We start from the raw sequence: 23,061 nt of genomic DNA on the forward strand, positions 1-23,061 counted from the left end.
GGGACATTTTTGTTCATTTTTCCAGACAAGAAAAACGAGACTTAGAGCAGTTGAGTGAAATGTCCACAGGAGTCCTGGGGTGGGACCCAGACACTGGTCCCAAGTTCAGTGCCTCCCAGTTCTCAGAAAGTTCCGATAAAGGAGGAATTAGCTGGTAGAAAATGAAGAGATGGTGTCTCCCTGGGCTATTTCCCACACTAACCAGGAGCACCCCAAACTGCCCAGCACCCCATCCTCCCCCGCGCTCACTCTGCTGTCACGGGTGACCTGGTCCCAGCTTGGACATTTAATTTCTTGGCTCTCCATTGATGTACTTGCCACCCACACGGGCTCAGTTATTTCATCGATAGGAGTCTCCGTTTCCTCTAGTGAAATGGAAATCTTACTCCTTAACCTTCACAGGGATTGTAAAGGTCAATATTTATGAACATGTTTCATCAACATGAAAGGGTTTATAAATGTTACTAATTTCAACAGCAAGGACAGTCATAGTTCTGCTTCTGAGCGGTTGGCTGACATTCCACAGAAGGCCAAAGAGTGCAGACCTGCTCCCCGGAATTACCCCAGGTCATGTGTTGGGCACCGGGCTGCAGACCGTGACAACCTCTCACGTGGCTGCCTTGTTGGCCTCCTCCCGTCTTCAACATTAGAACGATTCTTTTTCTCCTCCTAGATTCTGACATGGGGTCTCGGTCCGAGTCCACGGGCTGTAGAAGGGACATGGGACCAATGTCAGCACCTCCACCGGTAGCAGGTACCAACCTCAAACCCTTTTGATCAACGTGGGTGTCTGGCTGTGGAGACAAGGTGGGGATGGGAAGGGGCTAAGTGATGAGTGGACCATTCACGTGGCTCCGTTCTGCAGCCGGGACTCCCTCTGAGCTGCTAGCCCAGCTGAGACGGGAGAACCAGCAGAGCTTTGTCTATTACTCGGAATCCCTCCCAGGTCTTGGGGGGCAGCTCCCCTCCAGGTGGGTGTGGAAAGGGGTCCTTCTTCTTGGAGTCACGTGATAGCTCTGTGGCTTATAGGCGTGGCCCTGGCTCAGAGTATGATGGTGGATTTTACAGAACCTTCTCAAGTGCCACAAAATCATTCACACTAACGTTGTCACTCAGGCTGAGCGCATATACTGGGCCTCACGGGCCGTGCACAGACTAGGAGTCCCATGTGCCAGCCACCGCATGGCAGTGTGACTAGGGCTGCGGTGGGGACAGGGGAAGTGGGAGTGCAGGGGAGGGAGGACACTAGGCGGCCTGCAGGAGTCAGGACCTCCAAGCAGCCTGGCAGGGTCTGCCAGACAGTTCCAGGGTGACCTGGGAGACCATGTTCCAGGTCAGGGAGCAGCTTGTGCAGAGGCCTGGAGGACAGTGCGAGGGTGAAGGAACTTGGGGCATGCCTTCTGTTGCTTTCGGTCCCCCTGTCCTGCTTTTCTTCCTTCCTCCCTGTCTGTGCTCCTACCTGTGCCAGGCCCAGTGCAGTGGGGGAGGGCATGCAAACTGGCCCTGAGACACTAACATGAGATGCAGCACCTCACATGGCTGGTGTCCCAGAGTGGAGGATGGCCAGTTGGCCCTGGGTGTCTGCCGGCTCTAGACTTCCGGCCTTGGCAGACCCCCATCAACCTTTTATCCCCCTTGAGAGACTGTTGCTTGTAAGGAAGCCCCGAGGCAAAGTTGGGGTTTATGTGGGATGCAGTGCCCTTAGGTCAGAGCCATAGGCTAAGGGACACTGTAAATGTGCCCTGGCTCATCTCCAACACCTGCTTCATGCAAAGTCAGGCCCTCATGAGGTGCAGATATGGCCCCCCTCCTGGGTCTGGATGTGGGGTCCCTCAGCCCTGGAGAACCTACTTATAGAGCCCCCGGCATCAGAGCAGGAGGGGACAGTGTGGGTCCCTGAAGCAAGGGGAGGAGCAGGTAGGGGAGGAGGCAGGGTCTACATGCAGGCGGGTGCAGCCAGCAGCATGGTGGTGAGCGAGGACCAGTGTCTGCATGCTTCCCAGGGTGAGTTCAGACACCCGGAGGTGCAGCTCAAGATGCAGGTAGAGCCTGGACAAGAAGAAAGCTTGGGCTTCCGTTCTCAGGGAGTGGGGTGCCCAGGAGGAGACTTCAGCCGGGGATCATAAGGTCTGAAGACACAAGGAGAGACGGGGGGATGGATAAGCTGGACCTCCCAGGGTTGGGCTGAGCGGAGCTGACAGCTGGCCTCACATGACGGCCGCCTCTGGGAGAAAGAGGGGACTTCCCCGGGGCTTCGGAAGACAGCAGGGGCGTCAGTGCCTCAAAGTTACGGAGTCAGCTTGGATGCCACAGCTGCCGAAGGATGGGGCGGGCTGCTGCGGTCGGCACAGATGTGGGACCCCGGCTGCAGGGGCAGCGGCCAGAAATAGCCGCGGAAAGTCCCGCCTTGGGGGAAAGTTGAACCAGAAGGCTCCAAGGTTTCTTCCAACCAAGATTCTAAGATTTTTGCAGCCGCATAATTTTAGGGCTTTCTGGGACCTTCTGAACCTTTCTCGCCTGACCAGACTCCCAGTCCTATGGACCTCAGAGCTGCTCTGGCCTCACATACCCTGAAAATGTGCGTGTGTGTGTGTGTGTGTGTGTGTGTGAGAGAGAGAGAGAGAGAGAGAGAGAGAGAGAAGATAAGGGAAAAGAAGTTGACCTCTTCCTTCTCTTCCAGATATGACGTCACAGCTCTTCTCCCCTGTGGACCTTACCCAGGTCGTTGTCAGTGGGAACCGGTCCCTGCCCAGCCGGCAGCACTGGCTGTTCAAACACCTGTTCTCACCTCAGCAGGCAAACCTGTGGTGCCTTTCCCGTAAGTATCCTTAGACCTCATCCTCTCGCCTCCTGACCCCATGGCCAGGCGTCACAGCCCAGGTTAACAACCGGAGAAACAGAGAAGGTCAAACTCAGTGACAAACTCCCAGGTCACTGCAATGTTAGCACCGTGGTCGATGCAAAGAAAGGACATAACTCCCATCTTCAAGATGCTCACACTGTAGTTAATTTCTACTCTGCCCCCAAACCCATTATCCATCCATCCATCCATCCATCCATCCATCTACCCATCCATCCATCCATCCATCCATCCATCTACCCATCCATCCATCTATCCATCTATCCTTCCTTCCTTCCTTCCTTCCTTCCTTCCTTCCTTCCTTCCTTCCTTCCTTCCTTCCTTCCTTCCTTCCTTCCTTCCATCCATCCATCTTTCCATCCTTCCTTCCTTCCATCCATCCTTACATCTGTCCATCACCCACAGGCATAACCTATGTTCTGGGCCTTGTGTCTGACCTTGGGGATGAGAAAAACACACACACATATGCCCGTCAGAGAGCTCACGTAGACCAGGGGCAAAGTGTAACATGGGAACAGCAGCGGGAGATCATCCACGGAGCTCATAAGGTTTGACCGTCCAGTGGCCTCTGGACTGAAGGTCCTGGCGGTCTCCGAGCTGGTCCTGTGTAGATCCGGTAGAGTTTTACCCTCTCTCCTCCTGGACTGCGCACCCCTCACCCCATTAGACTCTGCCTCTATTTGGAGCCACCTGGACCGCCTGTTTTGTACACGACCCTCTCCCCAGCTATCAGAACTCGGTGTTTTTCTTGGCCCTTCCCGACTGGACAGCCCTGACTGCCCTGGGCATGTGCCTGCCTGGAAAGACTCCTCGGAGGCCTGTCTTCTCAGAAGATCCTGCCGAGGTCACGGTCCCTGAGGCCTCCCAAGCACTGAGCCCCTGCTCCCTTGCTGCAGGCTGTGCCCAGGAGCCCTCGTTCTGCCAGCTGGCCGAGATAAGAGACAGCGCGCCCTCGTACTTCACCTGCACCCTCTACCCAGAGGCCCGGGTGTGTGAGGATGTCCTGGAGCCACGCCCCACGGGCTGCAGGCTGATCCTGCCCCGCAGGCCGAGCGCCCTGTTCCGGAGGAAAGGTGAGCGTTCCGTGCGGAGATGGCGTTTCCAGTGGGCGGAAGGAGCCAGTCCAGTCTTCCTTTGATAAAAACAGACTTATCCGCGCTCCTTACGGAGAGGTGATGCCATTCACAAAGGCACCCAGTCGGCTGTAGAGAACAATCCTGCCCTGGAATGCCGGCCTCGGAGAAGCTAGTGCTGATAAACGGAGCAGTTAGATCCCACCAGGCTGCATGTTACAGAAACCCCACCCACAGGGGCTCTGGGAAGATAGAAGTTGATTTTTCTTTCTAGGGTGCTAATGACACTATTTTAAAAAATATTTTTTTTACATTTAAAAAAATAATTTCAGAGAGAGAAAGGGAAGGGAGAGATAGAAACATCAATGAAGAGAGAGAATCATTGATTCTCTCACACATTCCCCTCCCCCCTCCCCCCACTGGGGATCAAGCCTGCAATCCAGGAATGTGCCCTGACCAGGAATCAACCGTGACCTCCTGGTTCATAGGTCCATGCTCAACCACTGAGCCACGCCCACTGGGCAACACTATCTTTTTTTTTGAAATTTTTTTTTCACTTGACACAGTCTCCATTTCTTCCAAGACGTTATCTTTTATTGACTGTTCTTTCATCTTTGCTGGAGGCCTTTCTCAGATAGCTGATGGCCTTGGTTTTCCACTCAATGTAAGAGAAGGGCCCAGAAGTTGATCAGGAAGCTCTCAGTGAGCGGGGGAGCTCGTTGACCTGAGATTTGCCTGGAGGGTGATCTGGTGGGGCCACCCTTTGGGGTCCCTCATGTCATGATTTTTAGGTCCTGCCCATAGAGGAACCTTAGCGTACCTGGCCTGGGGCATGAAGCCTGGTGCTGTTGGTTTGGACCCCACGTAAGGTTGGGAGGAAGTCTCGGTATTCACCACGTGCATTGACTGGAAAGACTCCTCCGGTCTCCGGTCTCCGGTCTCCAGTGCTGCTCCCATCATCACTCTCCCTGGGGCACCCGAGACCCTCCCCGCTTTGTCCTCTTTAGAAAATGAGGCTTCCACCGTCCTGTGTTGGGAAGAGGGCAGAGAGCAGAGGCGGGCAGGAGCAGGAGATTAATTGCTTCCCGACCCTCTTCCACTGGAAGAACCCAGCCTGCTCTGTGCACCTTCATCCTCATACTTTTGCGGACCCGGCAGATCTCTCCCTACCTGACATCATTGTTTCCTTCCCCGCGCAGTTGTTCTGAGAGAGACAGTGACAAACTTTTACACCCGCCTGCCATTCCAAACGCTGACCGGGATTTCCATTAGAAGCAACGTGCCCATGTCCGACAAGTCTATCTCCAACGGGTAAGCTACGTCCCCCGCCCCACCCTCTGAGATAGTTGTTCTGAGGCACCTGTATCTGCATCCGAAAGAAGGGGATATCTGTCTGTTAAAGGCTCACGCAGAATAAAACCTGAAGCTCAAGGCAGAGGTTGATAAAGGTAATAAGGAAGTCACCATGTCTAAAGACCAGGGCTACAGTAGATGACTAATGGCAAACACGAAATGTAGCCTGGACCTCCCGTCAGCTGATGCAACAGGAAATGCAAAAGGACAGGAGCCACGTCTTATCAATGAATGACAATGATCACAGAGAGGCTGTAATTAACTGGATCACAAAGCCTCACTGTGCTCTGTTCAGAATCTGGAGAGCAAATAGAATTTCTAACAGGACCACAGGCTTGTATCGACTTTTGGTTTATTTTGTTTCGTTTTTTAGAAATGCTTTTTGCTGTTGTTGCTAGTGGGCTGTTGTATAGCTGTTTTCATTGAAGATGGTGCTTCTCTAGGCTCAGCCTCTGGTTCTGACCCATTAGAATCAGCAGGAAGACTTTTCACCACCCACATTCCCTGGGCCTGCTGAGCCAGCATTTCCGGGGGTGGGGTTCAAAAATTGGAATTTTAAATAAGCGTCCCCTCTAAAGTGCTTTTGTACTTTAGAATCAGGGCATTTTCCTGTGAACTGTTGAGCTGGGAAGCATTGTTAGTTTGTAAAACGGTGTTGCTGGCATTTAAGATCTGCTTTGGAGAAAGGAGATAAAAAGGTGATAGGATGTAGTCTGTCTGGAGATGGGGCTGAGCACACTACCCGTGCTGATGGGAGGGGGCAGAGAAGGAGAGCAGGAACCCGGGATCAGCCTGCCCCTGGTGTGGGAAAGGGCTGAGGGACTCAGAGAGGGTGTGTTGGTGGGAAAACACATGATCCAGGCTGGAGAAGTGGTGGGTGGGCCGGTGGGCAGGTGGGCAGGTGGGCAGGTGGGCCGGTGGGCAGGTAGGCAGGGCCCTAGAAAGGGAATATCAGGACAGAGATACCGCCAGCATCAGAGAAGTTGCCCAGGAGATGGAGGCTTCACTCAGCAGGATGCGACTCCGAGTCATGGCTTCTGGGCAGGGAAGGAGAGCGCCACGAATGAGGCAGGGTCCCCGAACCGGGAAGGAACTTGGGTGGAGGAAGTGCTCAGGAATCGGGAATGAGCGACCTGAATTGGGACATATGGTCGGCCAGAGGGAACTCTGAACTGAGCCCAGAGCAGTGGTTTGGAGCCACTAAGTTCCTTCTGGTAGGACTGGAGGGTGGGGTCCAGGAGCCACACTGAGTAATCAAGCAAAGTAGGTCCTGACTCAGCCAACAGAGGGGTGTCCCGGAGGGAGATTAGCCCGCGGTGGAGTGGGTAAGGTGGGGACACTGCTCTTTGCCACTTCAACAGGCACCTGATTGGGTCACTCCAACTGTAAGCCCTCCCCCCACCCCCCATTTTCCCCATCCCATCCCCCATCCCCCATTTCTGGAGACTCCTTCCCTACCATTTCTTCCCTTTCCTAGAACCCAAAGCTGAAAGGGTTTGAGGATTCTGAGCTAGCTTGGCTTAGAGCCTGGCATATTATAAGCACAGAATTTATGTTCACTGAATGAATGAGTGGGTGAATGAAGGATGGTAATTCAGTATTCCTGAGAAAAGAGTAGAGTGTTTTCAGAAAAGACCTCAAAGCTAGGAATCCATTCATGCATATTGGCCAGAGCACCCCAATTTAGGAAGTCATAAGGAAAGCAGGCCCCCAGAAGCAAGAACGCACTGTCCCCAGTAGGCCCCGGACCACCCGTGACATCCTTCGGGCCTGCTCTTTCTCTTCTTACGCCAGGTTCTTCGAGTGTGAACGACTGTGCGACGTCGACCCGTGTTGCTCCGGCTTCGGCTTTCTAAACGTTTCCCAGTTAACAGGTAATAGCGGTAACACCCCCTCACCTGCGCACAGCCCTCTGCAGCCTAGGACACGCATTCACATCTACGATCTTATCGAATCCTCAGCATCTCCTCCTGGTGGGAGGGAGGAGCGAGCCTGTCCCTGGATGGGAGGTGGGGCTTACAGAGGGGAGGCAGCTCAGGAAGGGGACAGCTGGGACGCGGCTCCTGGCCTAGCACCTGGTCAGCTTCACTCGGCACATCTACCTGGCCGGGCACTCACTAAGCATCTTCTCATCTTCCAAGACTCAGGTCTGGCAGCTTTGTGGGGTGAACTTTGGATCCAGTCATGTGATCTGTGTTTAAAACTTGAGTACTTGCTAGTGGTGTGACCCTGGAAAAATCACTTAATCTCTGAGCTTCAGTTTCCTCCCCTGTAAATGGGATACGAGTGCTCCCTCCTCACAGGGCTGTGTGAGGGCCAGGTGATATGGCACAGACATCCCCAGCACAGCCCTGGGCACGTGATGGGTGCCCCGTGAGTGTTAGCTGCCTTTATTCCTGTGCTCTGGGACCAGAGACAGTAAGGTACCAGGTTTTTCATCAGTGGCTAAGGTCACACCTAGACTATAGCTGTGAACCCCAAATATCTACTAAAGGATGAGTTTGCAGAATTCCCCTCTTTTAGTTTAGAAACTTCTGTCTTGATTATTTTCCTGGTCCTGGTTATTATTATTTTAAACTTTATTATTTTTCTCTTTTTTAATTGAATTTATTGGGATGACATTGGTCAATAAAATTATATAGGTTTCAAGAAATCCAAAGATACCTAGAAAGAAATGAAAATGAGAACACAGCAACCCCAAATCTATGGGACACAGCTAAAGCAGTTCTAAGAGGGAAATTCATAGCATTCCTGGTCCTGGTTATTTTTTGCTCCAGGAGGAAAGGTGACATGCCTAACTCTGAACAGCTTGGGACTTCAGACCTGCAGTGAGGAAAGTGGAGGAACCTGGCGCATTTTGGACTGTGGCTCTCCCGACACCGAGGTCCGCACCTATCCCTTTGGATGGTACCAGAAGCCTGGTGAGTAATTGGCTCCGAACCGCTATGTGAGCAACTTCAGTTGACTGGTCTCCAACCGTATATTAGGATGATGTCCTCGGGCCTGGAAGTAGATAGTCAGGATTCATTGTGTGCAAACAACAGAAGCGGATTCTATTTAAATTACACAGAAAAGGAATATTTGGGGGAACCTGTTCATAGACTCAGAGGAAGGGTGACCCACTCAGGCTCAGCAGCATGGGTGTGTTGAGGAGGAATGACTGAGCAGCCTCCTGTGTGTCACTGTCACCCTTATTCTCCTCCAGAGGCTTTGGTGGCTGCATTCAAACTTTAGATTCAAGGGAGAGTTTGTCCCATCTTGGGCTGTGAGCCCGCCCACACGGGGCGGGACAGCCTGAGTGACAGGCCAGGGAGGCTGTATGCACCCGCCGGGAGGAGGTTCCTCAGAGGACAGTTAAGGCGCTGTTACTGGACAGAGGAAGACAACAGGTGTGCCCTCCACCAGGTTCCCTTGACTTTCTCCTCGTGTCAATCAGGAAAATGTAACCCTACATCCCTCCTCCCACACCCCTTCCATCTCCGCATCCCACCACGTGCTGGGAAGTGTCCTTTCCCATCCTTATATTGCTCAGGGAGCAGCTGGGAACAAAGGCGCTTAAGCCGTAGTTCCATTTGTCCAGCAATGTTCTGGGCCTCAGAGAGCTCCTCATGGGCAAAGGCTACACAACCTCGGTCCCTGAGCCGTGTCCACAGGACAGAGGTGGACGCTGAGCTGGGCAGACTCCAGGAGGGAGGCCCACGCCTGCAGCAGGGAGCTCCGGGAGGGGCCCGCGCCTGCGGGCTGTGCTTTCTGACTTTGCTGACACAGTGCACAGAAGTTCCACATGGCTTAGCTGAGAACCCAGAGCCCAGATGAGCCATTGTGAATGCAAATGGGGCTGCTTGCAGCCCCTTCCTGGCAGTGGGACCCAGAGAGGAAGTATTCTTAACATCTAGGTGGGAGGCCAGGGCACGAGGGCAGCTCTGTGGCCAAGCAGTGCCCCAGAGACTCGGAGTTCCTGGAAGGGGACGGGCCCTGCGGCCTGGGTACCCTCTGCTCTTTGAAGAAACCGCGGCTGACCATCCTCTCCAGCTGTGCGAGGCCTGCGAGTGGGGCAGGGTCATTGGTTGGTTTACAGAGTCAGATGTGGCTTCTAGAAAAACAGTGGGAGCTTCACAGTGTCTCTCCTTCTGCCGTGCAAATGCGGGTGGGCCCTGAAGCAATTCCAGATGTGGGAGCATCACCGGAGAGGGCGTGGCCGGCTCGCCTAGCGAGGTCTGTGCGCCCCACGTAGGAGCTGCCGCACGGAGGTCGTTTCTGTACAAGCTGTTCTTCACGATCATTCACATCCCAGCAAAGCACTCACCAAGCCCAGCGTTGGCTCCAGGCACTAGCCAGTGACGGCGAACCTATGACACTCATTTTTTTTTGGTTGATTTTTCTTTGTTAAATGGCATTTAAATATATAAAATAAGTTTCAAAAATATAAGTCTTTGTTTTACTATGGCTGCAAATATCAAAAATTTTTTATATGTGACACGGCACCAGAGTTAAGTTAGGGTTTTTCAAAATGCTGACACACCGAGCTCAAAAGGTTCGCCATCACTGCCCTAGGCTAACATTTTGCAGAAAGCATCTTATTTAGCCCCAAACAACCCCACGAGGTAGCACCTGTTGTTACCCCCCCCGCCCCCCATTCAGTGCTGCGCTGGCAAATATTTTACAACCAGAGAAGATGGAGGGACGCGCTGGTTTCCAGCCGTTGCCATTTGCCGTGGTGTAAATACTCTCACTGTGGCCAGTTTCAAATACCAACGTGATGTCCTGGAAGGCAGAGTTGGGAAGAAGCAGAAAGGTTAGCAGTCATTTGTTTAACAAATGTGAGTTAGCTGAGCGAATGGCTCAAGGTTACACAGTGAGGGGCACAGTAGGAGGGCCCCACGGTGAGGGGCACAGTAGGAGGGCCCCACGGTGAGGGGCACAGTAGGAGGGCCCCACGGTGAGGGGCACAGTAGGAGGGCCCCACAGTGAGGGACACAGTAGGAGGGCCCCACAGTGAGGGACACAGTAGGAGGGTCCCCAGGGCAGTGCCAGCCCTCCCAGGGACAGAGGGTGTTGAGGGTTTCAGGTTGCAGGGCCCCAGGGAAGCTGAGAACCCTCACAGCCCGGCTGCTCCTGTGCAGTGAAGGAGCCCTCACCTCCCCACCCCCCGCCCTCCTGGAGGGCGGGCAGCACCCTCTTGTGAAACGCGGATGTTGGGCAGAAAGAATAACAGCAGCAGCAGAGCTAGGAGACCAGTTCCTGCTGATGGGAGCTGCATGGTGTCCTCATGGTTATGTCGTTTCCAGCGTTTCATCGATGTGGCCTGGATGTTCATTTTGCAAACCAAGCAGACTTTGAATTGCAAGTTAATTCCCAAGAGCACAGTCACTGGGTCCGAGACAGGACATTTCTATTTCTTTAAATTTATCTTTATTGTTGAGAATATGACAGATGTCTCCGTTCCCTCCTCCATTACCCACCCCATTCCGCTCCCACCCCCTCTCCAGGCCTTCACTCCACTCTTGTCTGTGTCCACGGGTGATGCATACATGCATATAAATTCTCCGTGTGGCGTTTCAGTGCCCTTCAGAGGGTCAGATTGCTCTCTGAAGACAGGCTGATGCTCAGGGTCTTTGCTCTGAGCCGCTTTCTCCCAGGGGGACAGACATCTACACGGATGAGCAGGGTGCCAGCTGGCCAGCGGGTGTAGCGGCCGGGCACGGCGGCCAGTTGGCAGCATCTGAGTGTTGTCTGAAAGCGCCCAGAATATGGGTGACGGAGCCTCAGTCAGCGGTCCTCAAAGTGTGTCCCAGGGCAGCAGGGTCGGCCTGTCCTGGGATCCCAGGCGCCGCTGCAGGGGCACAGGGCATTCAGGAGAGGCGACCCTCTGGTGTCTCCAGCCCCTGAGAGGTGGTGGTCCCTTCGGCACCCTGAGCCCTCCTGACTGACGCAGGTGGTGCTGGGAGTCGCACGTGCTCTCTGCCTGCCAAGCCCAATTTTGCCGCCACCCAGTTGTCCCTCCAGTAATGCCCTCGGAGCTCAGGGACCCCCAGGGGCGGAAGCGCTAACAGGATGCCTTCTTCTCCGTTGCAGTCGCTCAAAATGGTGCTCCCGGCTTCTGCCCTTCGGTGGCTCTGCCTTCCCCCCCGGAGAAAGGTGAGCTCCCTGTCAATGTCTCTGATGTCGGTGCCCCTCCTCTTCCTCCTCTTCCTGCTTCCTTTTGTCCACAGCCTGCCGCTCGCCGGACCCTCTCACACCCACCCATTCCAGCTCCTACCCACTGCACGCATGTAGAGACAGGACAGAGGCCCGCCCATTTCACAGAGGAGGAAACTGACTCACAGTGATGACATGACTTGGTCCAAATACCCAGCTAACTGGAACAGAGTGGGACTCAAGCCCTGTTCTCTGAGGCGCGTTTCACCCTGTTAAGGAAAGGCTAGGCCTGCGGAGTCCTGGGGCGGGCGATGTCAACCATGGTGGCACTTGTAGCCAAACAGTGAGGAACTCAGCTAGCTCCGCATTCGTGCAGAGGAGTTCGGGCTCACCGCCATCAGCACGCTGGGTGGCACTGTGGCATCTGAGGCGGGCACCGGCCCGGAGCCCAGGAGCAGCCCAGACTGAGGCCACCTGGGTCCAAGGCGGCAGGAAGTGGGGGGAGGGGCTGCTCTGGACTCTGGGCGGGGTGCGGTGGGAGGGGGCGGGCCAGCGTGGGCCTCCTGCACGTCCCTTCCCTCTGTCCCATGGTCAGAAAATGAGCGGCTCTGGGAGCCCCCGAGCGTTAATTCCTGCCCTGTGACCTGATGTCTGAGGGGCTCTAGACGCCTGTCATTACCGCCTGGCGGAGAGGCAGAATATAGCTCCCGTAGGAGGCAGCCACTTACGGTCAAGGCTGTGGCCGAAAGTATAAACGGTCCCATGATGTCAGGTTCCGCCTCTCCGTGGAAATTGCTAACTTTGGAGGTCATTTTTTTCCTGCACACTTTATTTTTTTAAAAATAAATGTATTTTTTATTGATTTCAGAGAGGAAGCGGGGGGCAGGGAGAGAGATAGAAACATCAATGAGAAGAGAGAATCATGGATCAGCTGCCTCCTGCATGCCCCCCATTGGGGATCAAGCCCACAAACGGGCATGTGCCCTTGACCGGGATTGAACCCGGGACCCTTCAATCTGCAGGCTGACGCTCTATCCACTGAGCCACACCAGCTAGGACTTTCCTGCACATTTCATAGAGAATGTCAGGGCATGAGCACAGTATGGCTTCCGGTTCCTGAGGCACTGGGAGGTGGGCATCACTGCTGCCCAGCCAGGGATGGCAGGGGTGGGCTTAGGGAAGGGAGAACATACTAAGGCCAAACACACGTCCCAGCCAGACTGTGGTCAGAATTGATTTTGAGTTTTATCAAGGTAAGATACGGACATTTGAAATCATCTAAGAGACCCCAAAGGTTTATGGTGGTTGTTTTTTGTTAAGTTAATGTGTTCCCCATCTCACCTCTACCCACTTGCCCTTGGCACTGCCCGAGGGAGGCCACCACCTTCACCGTGTTTAGCTGTTTTCTCTCACTCTGGCCTCTACATTTCTAAACAAAAAGCGACTCTTGTTATGCTGTGATGTTTCAGTTTGGGAAGTAGCTGCTGAGTCCAGGCCTTGATAAACAAGGCCTCAGGGCTCTCTTTTGTCACCTTTTTCTGATTTTCCTCCTTCATTCTCAAAGCCTAGTCATATCGAGACTTGGGGCTGAAACAAGTGTATTTGACCGTGACGGCCATGTGAATGAGGTTTCCTGGGCGCCTCAGCGTGTAATGCAATCTCCTGGTATCACCAACCACCTGGGTGGGGCCTGAGCTGGCCGTCCTCTGCCACCCCCAGATGCCACCCCTGCCTTCCAGGGCCCTGCTGCCTCCTGGGCTGCCCAGGGGGTCCGTGGAGGAAATCCCAGGGGGTCCATGGAGGACACGGTCATGTCCGTACCCCCGCCCCCCGCCTCAGTACCTGGAGAGTTAGTTGCTCCTCGCTGCCGTGTCCGTCAGAACGCCTTCCCTCCTTTTCTTCATCTCAACATGTGTTGAAACCCGTTCGCTGCTGTTTGCTCATTTCCATGGTCTCCCTTTGTTAGCTTTGTGGGTTTAGATTTTCCATTCATTACTCCATTTTTAGGGGTTTGTGGAGGGAGAGAAGAGGTATGTGCAGCGTTTAATGAAAAGCAATAATGTACTATTTTTTCGGAATCTTTCAACCTCTAATGAAAACTGCATGTTGTCCTCAGCGCCGTGCTAAACAGTTGCTCCTCACACAAACCTCGGGAGACGGGTCCTCACTTAATACTATGGCTCATGGGAGGCTGGAACCGCGCAGACAGGGCGCAGGGCGTCTCGGTGAGGAGGTGACTCCGCGTCAGTGTGTTTCCAGGCTCCCGGGCTTTCTGTGTGGTCTGAAGGCGTTGGGACTTTCTTGTTTTCACCTGATATTGCATTATGTGTATATTTCCAGATTGTTGTACAGGGTGGGGCCAAAGTAGGTTTATAGTTGTTTATATGGAAAATGATAGAATAATTAATAGATAATACTACAAGGATAAACTGTGTTTTGCATACTCACCACTGGAAACCTACTTTTGCCCACCCTGTCTATCTCTCTAAATCACGCGTGCACGAGTATATTCATTCATTCATTCATTCATTCATTCATTCATTCATCTGTGTCCTACTGTCACAATGCTCCCAACCTGGTGATGAAAAGCGGGTGAGGACAGGACGGCGTTATCATTGACAGCTGCCCTGTTACCCCACCAGGTGGACCCCCTGCCGTTCACCAGCTCCCCCGTTTTGGACATTTGGTTGTTATGGCTCGTTATGAGAATACTACAACGAAAACCTCCGTACAGGGAGCTTTTGCCAACAAACAGATCATTTCCTCCAATCTGAAATGATTGTGTTTGAGAAATTTAGGTTTTACGAGTCTAGACTTATATTGCCAAAGTTGTCTCAGGTAGTTCTTCCTAGTTCCCCCCCCCCCCCCGCCCCACCTCATTCTTGGAATCACTTAAAAATATTACTCATTAAAATTAGAGGTGAAGAGGGCTTCAATATCTAATTGCCGGAAGCAAACTGTTAGGCACAAATCCACCACAGCGCGAATATCTGGGAGTGACTGTACGTGCCTCTACCCTGGATTTTGCTAAACATTTGTATTGCTGAGATGTGAGTTACCAAGAAAAGAAAAAGGGAAGATGGAGTGTAGCCCGTCTCCCTTCACGCCCACAATCTGTGGCTCTGAGTAGCTGTTTCGGAGGCAGAACGGGCGGGCACAGTCTTTTTAAAGGCACCTCTGACAAGTGTGATCTGCAAGCAGGAGAGAGATGGAGCTGGCGTCCCATCTGTGTTTAGTTTCCAACTTGGAACGGGGCATCTGAGTGTGTGCCTTTGATTCGAATCAGAGGGAGGGAGTAATGATGCCTTAGGATATGGGCATGCCAACGTGATTCTGACATGGAGTGTGTAAGTGTGTGAGTGTGTGTGTGTGTGTGTGTGTGCACTATGCATATGCAGAATGCTCGGCCCTATGCAGTTCCTATCCAGGGAACAAAGGAAATGTTCGTTGCACACCAACCATTTCAAAATCAGTTCCTGCTCATAAGACAGTCGGATGGTAGTAAGAACCGCTTCTCAGATAAGGAAATGGAGGCTCAGCCAGGCTGCATGGCCACGCTGGGGTTTGAACCCACATGTCGTTCTGGCCCCTCAGAGTTACTAAGACTCCTTGGTTTGAGATTCTGGAAAGGGTGAATGAGGTGGACAGTCCGGTCCTGGCCTTGTCTGGAGGATTAATCTCTGGGCTTGTTTCTTGTAGGAGCCAGTGTATCAGCCGCCCCTTCCAAGTCTAGCGTGAACGGGGCACCTGAGGCTCTGATGGGCGGTGGGGATGGCGTGGGGGGGGAGGGACTTCCTACCTGGGTACAAACCACGCGCCAGAAACGACTCCGAGCACTTCCCTGGGCTGCTCCAGAGGAGGCTCCTGGCCCCTCGCTGGGTTGCCCGCGGCAGGAGTTTGTCCAGCGGACACGTTTCAGGAAGCGTTTCGGGGGACAGTGGTTTGTCTGTGCGGCCCCGGGGCGTGACATCGGGGCTGGGAGTTCGGTGTGGCAGACACGGGGCCATAGCGGATGCGGCAGAAGATGCGCAGCAGAAAAGCCCTGCGTTTGGAACTTGAGCTTGGCCAGATCTCTTGGGGCGGGTGAGTGAGCAGGAGAGTGGCAGCAAGCTCCTGGGCGGGCGAGAATGGAAAAGTATTAAGGCCGAAGAGGTCATCTTTCACTTCGAATGAGTTCAGGTCAGTGAATGTGCACACACCAGCCACATTGGGATAAACCTCCTAAATCCTCACTTATATCCCAGGAGACGCGCTGCGCTGGGGTTGGAGGCCTTAATGGCAAAGACAGGAGCCCACGGGTCAGGAGAGAGGCACAGGAAGGTAGGATTCAGGGAGCTGAGCCACTTACACCGCTGTGAGCGACTCACAGGCTGTCGTGGGGTAGAGGGAGGCCCCCCCAGATTCACCACAGCGGGCAGGGAGGGACCACGGCCACGTCATGCCATGCTGCGACATCCGGACTAGCATGCATTTGCCAGATGGCCACGAGGGGACAGGCGTCCTGGGCAGAGGGGGGGCATGAACGGAAGCCCACGGCATGCATTGGCGCGGCACATGCAGGGGAGACAGTGGCCCAGGACCAGGGGGCAGGAGGGGGGCTGGATCGGGGCCGGGACCAGACGAGCACGTGCGTGGGGTACCACACATCCTCCAAGGGCTGTAAGCAGCTGCCCAGTGAGCTTTACAACCATTTGAAAGCTCTTCCCTGGGGCTGAGAAGGGGAGGCCCTGGTGGATGGACAAGCTGGATTTTGAGAAAATGAGGTCAATGATGGCATCTGTGTATAGAGTATCCTTTTACTCTTTTCAGGGAAAATTGCACATTTTTTTAAAAAAAGACTCAGAATAGTAAAATTGTTATTTTTTCTGATGAGAAAAAAGTGCACTGAGGTTTAAAAGACCCACAGCCACCCCTTGAGAGGGCACTCTGGGTGTTGTGGGCTGCCTCGCGGGCACTGAGCCGCCTGGGGGTGGGCACTGCCTCCGTCGCCTGCCCAGGGAGGGGGTCTTCCAAGGCCTTATGCCCGGGACACCTCCCCTGTGCTTTTCAAGCTCCGTCTCAGAGGCCCGCTGCTCACGGAGTAAATCGAACGGTTGGATCGCAAGGCAGAGGAAAACACAGAAAACTAGTCTCTAGAAATTTGTTCTGCACTGGCTGGTGTTGCTCAGTGGATAGAGCAACCACCCGCACACTGAAGGGTCCTAGGTTCAATTCTGGTCAAGGGCACGGACCTTGGTTTCTGGCTCAATCCCTGGCCCTGGTCGGGCCATGTGTGGGAGGCCACCAATCGGTGTCTCTCTCACATCGATGTTTCTCTTTGTCTCTCCTCCTCCCTTCCACTCTCTCTAAAAAAAAATCAATGGGAAAATATCCTCGAGTAAGGATTAACCAAAAAAAAAAAAAAAAAAAAAGAAAGAAAGAAAGAAAGAAATGCATTCTGTATTCTAAGTTCATTTCACTCAAGGAACTTCAAAATGCCCTTTAGGACATGCTCCAGCCCTTGACCTTGAGTGCCCTTGAGAGGCAGGTGCAGCACAGGTTGCTACGAGCAGAGAGAGCTGTGCCTGAGGCCGTGGCACGGCGGATGCTAAGAAAGAGGCCTTTGAAAGTCTGCCCTGGTTGGCTTTCCAGTGCCGCCCCCAACCTCAGCCTGGAGCCCAGCGACAGGAACAAAGCCTGAACTGGGTGGACAGGCGTGGAGGCGGCTGCCGGATGGCCTCCGGGGCCACGAAGGCAGGCAGAACCCTCTTGTGTGCGTTGCCTCCACCCTTTACGTTCACGGCGCCTGTAGGTGGATGGAATTCAGTTGATCTTTCCAGCAAATGTTTTCCATTAAAGCCAGAGACAGAGTCGTGTGATCCTAAAATGTGTCAGAGCTGGCAGGGAGCTTGCGCACCGTCTAATCGAGGGAAGCAGGGGCCTCCTGGTACCGCGGTGAGCTTCCAAGTCAGTGCCCTGACCTCCAACCCGTTCCATCACTCAGCCCCGCACTCCGGGCCGGCTTCTGGGCCTCAGGGCCTCCCTTTGCTTCTGTAAAAGGGGATGGCGGTGGGGATGAAGGACTGTCGTCCCTGGGCTGGTGCTGAGGCGTAAATAAAACACAGCGTTCAGCCCAGGGCCTGGGAAAGAGTGAGTGTTGAAGAAAAGTCAGCAATAATTCCAAGGCCAAACCCATGTTTTTCCAGAGAAAGGGTCTCTCCTAAATGTATAGGGGCTGAGCTATAAAATAACAGACTTAAAAAAGTCCTCTGTGCCCTAGCCGGTTTGGTTCAGTGGATAGAGCGTCGGCTTGAGGATCGTAGGGTCCCAGATTCGATTCGGTCAAGGGCGTGTACCTTGGTTGTAAGCTCCTCCCTGGGCCCTGGTCAGGGCATGTGCAGGAGGCAACCAATCCATGTGCTTCTCTCATATAGATGTTTCTCTCTGTCTTTCCCTCTCTCTTCTACTCTCTCTCTCTCTATTAAAAAAAATCAATGGAAAAATATCCTTGAGTGAGGATTTAAAAAAGTAAAAAATCCCTGTGTGCTGCGTGACTATGTCAGTCACTGTGCTAAATGCTTTCCATATTTTTTTAAAAATATACTTTATTGATTTTTTACAGAGAGGAAGGGAGAGGGATAGAGAGTTAGAAACATCGATGAGAGAGAAACATCGATCAGCTGCCTCCTGCACACTCCCCACTGGGGATGTGCCCGCAACCAAGGTACATGCCCTTGACTGGAATCGAACCTGGGACCCTTGAGTCTACAGGCCGATGCTCTATCCACGAGCCAAACCGGTTAGGGCGCTTTCCATATTTTAAGGGGGCCGGAGGGGCACCGCAGTTTGCATGGCAGGGACGTTCTATGTCACCTGGGGCACCTGGGAGGGTGAGGTGGGGTGACTGGACTGTGCAGCTGCCTTGCACCAGCCCAGGTGCGCTGTCACCCCCCACGGTGGCCGCTCCCAGACCTCTCTCTGCTTCCCTGAGACCCAGGCTGAGGAGGAGAGAGGCACAGCAGGCAGACGGGCTGGGGTGACAGCAAGGCAGATCCCAGGAGCACGGGGAATGGGAAATGCGAGAGGCTGGCTCCCAGCTGGAGGCTCACACTCCCCCGGGACGCGGGAGGGAGTCTCCACCAGCTGCGGAGGTGCCGGGTTTGGAATGCAGCTCCGGTTTCTCTGCCGAGGCTGTCATCCCCTCCATTCATTCAGCAAGTGTTTAGTGAGCACTTACTCTGTGCCAGGCACACGGGGCTGTGGCAGTGAACGGAGCGGGCGGGACGCCCAGCCCCACGGAGCTTCCTCCTAATACATCTCTCCAGGGCTCGCTCCTCCCTGCTCTGAGCTGGCGTCCCCTCCCCGGACAGGCCTCCCACCACCCGAGCAGAGCAGCGCCCTCGATGCTCTCTCCTTCACCCACTTTAGTGTCACAGCTTATGGCTGTGACAGCTTCTCCCTCCATTACTTCTCGCCCATTTGTCTGTTCCTCCTCTAAACCGTGAGCCGCACAGGCAGGGCCTTTCTCTGTCATGCTCACTGCTGTGTTTTATTTTATTTATTACTAGAGGCCCAGTGCACAAAAATTTGTGCACTTGGTGGGGGTGGGGTCTCTCAGCCCAGCCTGTGCCCTCTTGCAGTCTGGGACCCCTCAGGGGATGTCCACCTGCTGGCTTAGGCCTGCTCCCCGGGAGATTGGGCCTAAGCTGGCAGTCAGACATCCCTCTGGCAACCTGGGAGCCCTCAGGGGATGTACACTTGCCAGCGGGGAGCAGGCCTAAGCTACAGTTGGACATCCTTAGCGCTGCTGAGGAGGTGGGAGAGGCTCCCACCACCACTGCTGTACTGGCAGCCATCAGCCTGGCTTGTGGCTGAGCAGAGCTCCCCATGTGGGAGCACACTGACCACCAGAGGGCAGCTCCTGCATTGAGTGTCTGCCCCCTAGTGGTCAGTGTGTGTCATAGTGACCAGTCATTCACAGTCCTTCTGCTGTTAGGGTCAATTTGCATATTACCCTTTTATTATATAGGATAGAGGCCTGGGGCACAGGTGGGGGCCAGCTGGTTTGCCCTGAAGTGTGTCCCGGATCAGGGTGGGGGTCCTGCTGCGGTGCCTATCCAGCCTGGGTGAGGGGCTGAGGGCTGTTTTCAGGCTGGCTATACCCACTTCAGGGTGGGGGAGTCCTTCAGGGTGCCTGTCCAGCCTGGTTGAGGGGCTGATGGCCATTTTCAGGCTGGTTATGCCCCACGACGACCCAAGCTCCCAGTCTCTCCTTTTTTTCTTTTTTTCTGGTATTATATTCTATAATTGAAACTTTGTAGCCTTGAGCAGAGCCCAGGTCTGGCTAGAAGCAGGTATCTGGGGTTTATTTATCTTCTATAATTGAAATTTTGTAGCCTTGGGTGGAGCCAAGGGCCAGTCAGGGCAGGCGGGAGCTTGGCTTCCTCCATCGCCGGGGGCAACCCAGGCCTCCTGCTCGCTCCAGCTCTGTGGCCGCTGCCATCTTGGTTGGGTTAATATATTCACTCCTGATTGGTTGGCGGGCATGGCTTGTGGGCGTGGCTTGAGCATAGCGGAGTGATGGTTAATTTGCATGTTTCTCTTTTATTATATAGGATTATTATTATTTAATATATTTTTAGAAAGAGAGGAAGGGAGAGAGAGAGAAACATTGAGGAGAGAGGAAGTCATCAATTGGCTGCCCCCTGCATGGCTCCCTACTGGGGATGGAGCCCACAACCCAGGCATGTGCCCTGATAGGAATTGAACTGGCGACCTCTTGGTTCCTGGGTAGACGCTCAACTGCTGAGCCACACCAGCTGGGCTCACTGCTGTATTTTACCTAGAAATGTGACTGGTACCTAGTCAGTACTTGGGAAATATGAATGAATGAATGAATGAATGAATGAATGAATGGATTTCTCTTGCTTGCTTGTCTGCTAGACTCAATGTTCCCAAGGGCAGATGTTTTGTAATTCACAGCTTAATCCTAACATGTAGCAAAGTGTCTGGTATACAGTAGGCGCTCAATATTACATTTATAATTGTTTTTTAAAAAATATACATATTCAATTTAGGTTAGTATTGGAAGCTAGTAGCATTTCATGAGTGTTTGTTGAAAGAGCGAAGCAGTGAAGGAATAAGTAGGTTGATGAGCGGTGGCGGTGGAGTGTTGCAAACCACGTTGGCTGTGGGAACCCTTCCTTCGCCTCTTGTTAGGTACATAACCTTGACCGTTTAAGGGATCTTCCTGAGTCCCAGTTGCCTCGCCTGTGCCATGGAGATGATGGTGTCTGTTTCAAAGAGGTCGTTGTCAAGCTTGACATAGATAGTTTATGTGCAAATGGCCACCCTGGAGGCCTGGCGAGGGTGGCATTGCTGGGGTAGCTGGATCAGGTCGGCACCCCGGCTCTCAGGGTCGCTTGCACAGGTTGCCCCCTGAGTGCTGTGCGGCAGTGGCACAGCTACACCCCGGGGGGACCTTGCAGTGCCCCCAGGCATCTGACGACTGTTGGCTGATGATTGCGTCTTAGCCCCGGTGAGATCTCGGGGGTGGAGAAAACAGGATTTCCCTTGAAAACCTCCTCCCCAGGCAGCTGGTCCTTGTACCTCGTCCATCAAGGATTTTCTCCGTCAAATTGAAGGGAGAAAGATCCAATAACAAAATATGCCAGTGTAGGGCGTCACTTTTGGTGTTTTTAAGTAGGACATTTCCCCCAAGAGTGTTCACATTTTAACAAGTGGGTAAACCAGGGGGATCTCAGAGCTGAGAGAGGGCAGTCAAATCACTGGGCGGGCATTGCGGGAGGTAGTTCAGACAGGTTACCTTCCTAGGGCCTTTCCAGCCAGCCTGTGCAGCCGGCGACGAATGAAACCATCCCTGAAGGCAATCCATCAGCCAAGGTACATTTCCTTTATTTTTATGGAATTTACTAATTTTAACCGTTGATTAAAAATGGTAACACTATGGCCCTGGCCCTTGCACCGAAGGGTCGTGGGATAGATTCCTGGTCAAGAGCACCTGCCAGGGTTGCAGGTTCGATCCCAGCCTTGGCCAGGGCACACGCGAGAGGCAACCGATCGATGTGTCTCTCTCCCCTTCCCTGCTCCCTTCCACTTTCTCTAAAAATCAATGGAAAAAATATCCCCAGGTGAGGATCGACATAAAATTTTTTTAAAAAAATGGTAATACTATGTTACAAGTGGCTAGGGCTACACAAAGTCGTTGGGTTTTTTTAAAATGATTCGTTGGACAGTCCTCATGTATTGATTTCTGCTGAATTCCCTGACCTCCTTGGAGGAAAGAAATTTGATTTACTAAGGAAGCAGTCACCTTCCCTCCCACAGGAGGGGAGAGGGCCAGCTCAGGAGGGACCCAGGCAAGGTGTCCACATGGAATTCGAGGCGGAGCAGAGGCGAACGCCCCGCTAGGTACCTGCCTAGTGTTCTGAACGCGATCAGAGGCGCAGGAGGGAAGGAACTTCTCTCCGAAGAAACGCCAAATCAGCACGCAGACCCGGTCCCGTTCTCATCATCTTTCAAATGACCGCAAAATAACAGATGTCTTTTTTCCCTTCTTCTTTCTGGTATTAAAGGGACATCTGGTTTTTATTTGAGTGTTACCAGGGGGAAAATAGCCCAGAGTGACGTGCTTCTCACTTGAAAGATGGTGTCTGTTGAGAAGTCAGGATGCCTGAGTGTGGGTCCTGCCCTGTACAGGCCTGGACCTTCCCAGCAGCGAGTGAGTGCTTGTGGGCTCAAGGTCACAGCTTGTGGGCTCAAGGTCACAGAGCTGTGCTGGTGCCCATGATGCATTTCCTGCCTGAAAGGCTTCTGACTTTGATATCTCACCCCGGCCAGCCAGCGGGGCATGGCAACCACCTCCAATATTTCCTCAAGCTTTTTCCACATTCACCACCAAGAGGGATTCTTCCTGGCTCGGCCGCAAGAGCAGTAAGAATGCTGACTGCATTCGGAAGCCTTGCAGGGTGCACCCCTTGTTACCTTTATTCTTGGTGATGCTTAAGAAAATCCCATTTTCCTTTAAAGATGGGCCTGGGATTAGAGCGTCGGAGAGAAGGGTGGCATTTGCCACTGGTTTAACATTTGTGCACTTTGATCTGATTCAAAAACACTGGAGAACACATTCTCCCCACGTTTCAAATGAGAAAAGTGAGGGCCGGAGCCGGAGCTTGCCTCAGTTTACCGCGCCCGCAGGCGGCAGACCTGTCCCTGGGGCATTAGCATGTGCGTTTTCAAGTTTTTAAAGCTGTTTTTAACGGTGCAATTACTCTAAGTGAGCCCTGAAGCATTTTTCCTTGAAGGCGGGAGGTGGGGGCAGCTCAGGAAGGCGGGCAGGGGGTGGGGGTGGGGGGGAGGGGAATGGTGGAGTGGGGGGGCGGGGGAGGGGGGGCGCAGGAAGGGAAGAAGAAAGGAAAAGAAATTAAATATGCTTTTCCATATATTAGTAGAACTTTCCAATGTATCCTCATCTGGTGATTTAAAAAACACACAGAAATGTAGTCTACATGAAAAGGGACACCATGCTTCCTGGAAGGGAATGAAGTGCTCGGTATCACCCAGAGGCCTGCCCGTCTTGAGGCTGCCGGCCAAGCTGCCCCAGAGCCCTCCCTCCCCTCTGCCGTCCACCCTTGGCAA

General features: G+C 53.4%; 1 protein-coding gene across 1 annotated transcript in view; it reads left to right on the forward strand.

Moving 5' to 3' along the window:
- Positions 1–23,061, forward strand: part of TG (thyroglobulin) — a 153,734-nt gene that overhangs the window by 50,494 nt on the left and 80,179 nt on the right. Inside the window, exons 29-35 of the mRNA XM_059672358.1 lie at positions 674–754; positions 2,681–2,818; positions 3,757–3,933; positions 5,133–5,244; positions 7,081–7,160; positions 8,064–8,207; positions 11,362–11,424. Of these exons, the coding sequence (XP_059528341.1) occupies positions 674–754; positions 2,681–2,818; positions 3,757–3,933; positions 5,133–5,244; positions 7,081–7,160; positions 8,064–8,207; positions 11,362–11,424 (795 nt within the window). The remainder of the gene's footprint in view (positions 1–673; positions 755–2,680; positions 2,819–3,756; positions 3,934–5,132; positions 5,245–7,080; positions 7,161–8,063; positions 8,208–11,361; positions 11,425–23,061) is intronic.

This window comes from Myotis daubentonii, chromosome 17 (assembly GCF_963259705.1).
Source record: "Myotis daubentonii chromosome 17, mMyoDau2.1, whole genome shotgun sequence".
NCBI classification, from domain to species: Eukaryota; Metazoa; Chordata; class Mammalia; order Chiroptera; family Vespertilionidae; genus Myotis; species Myotis daubentonii.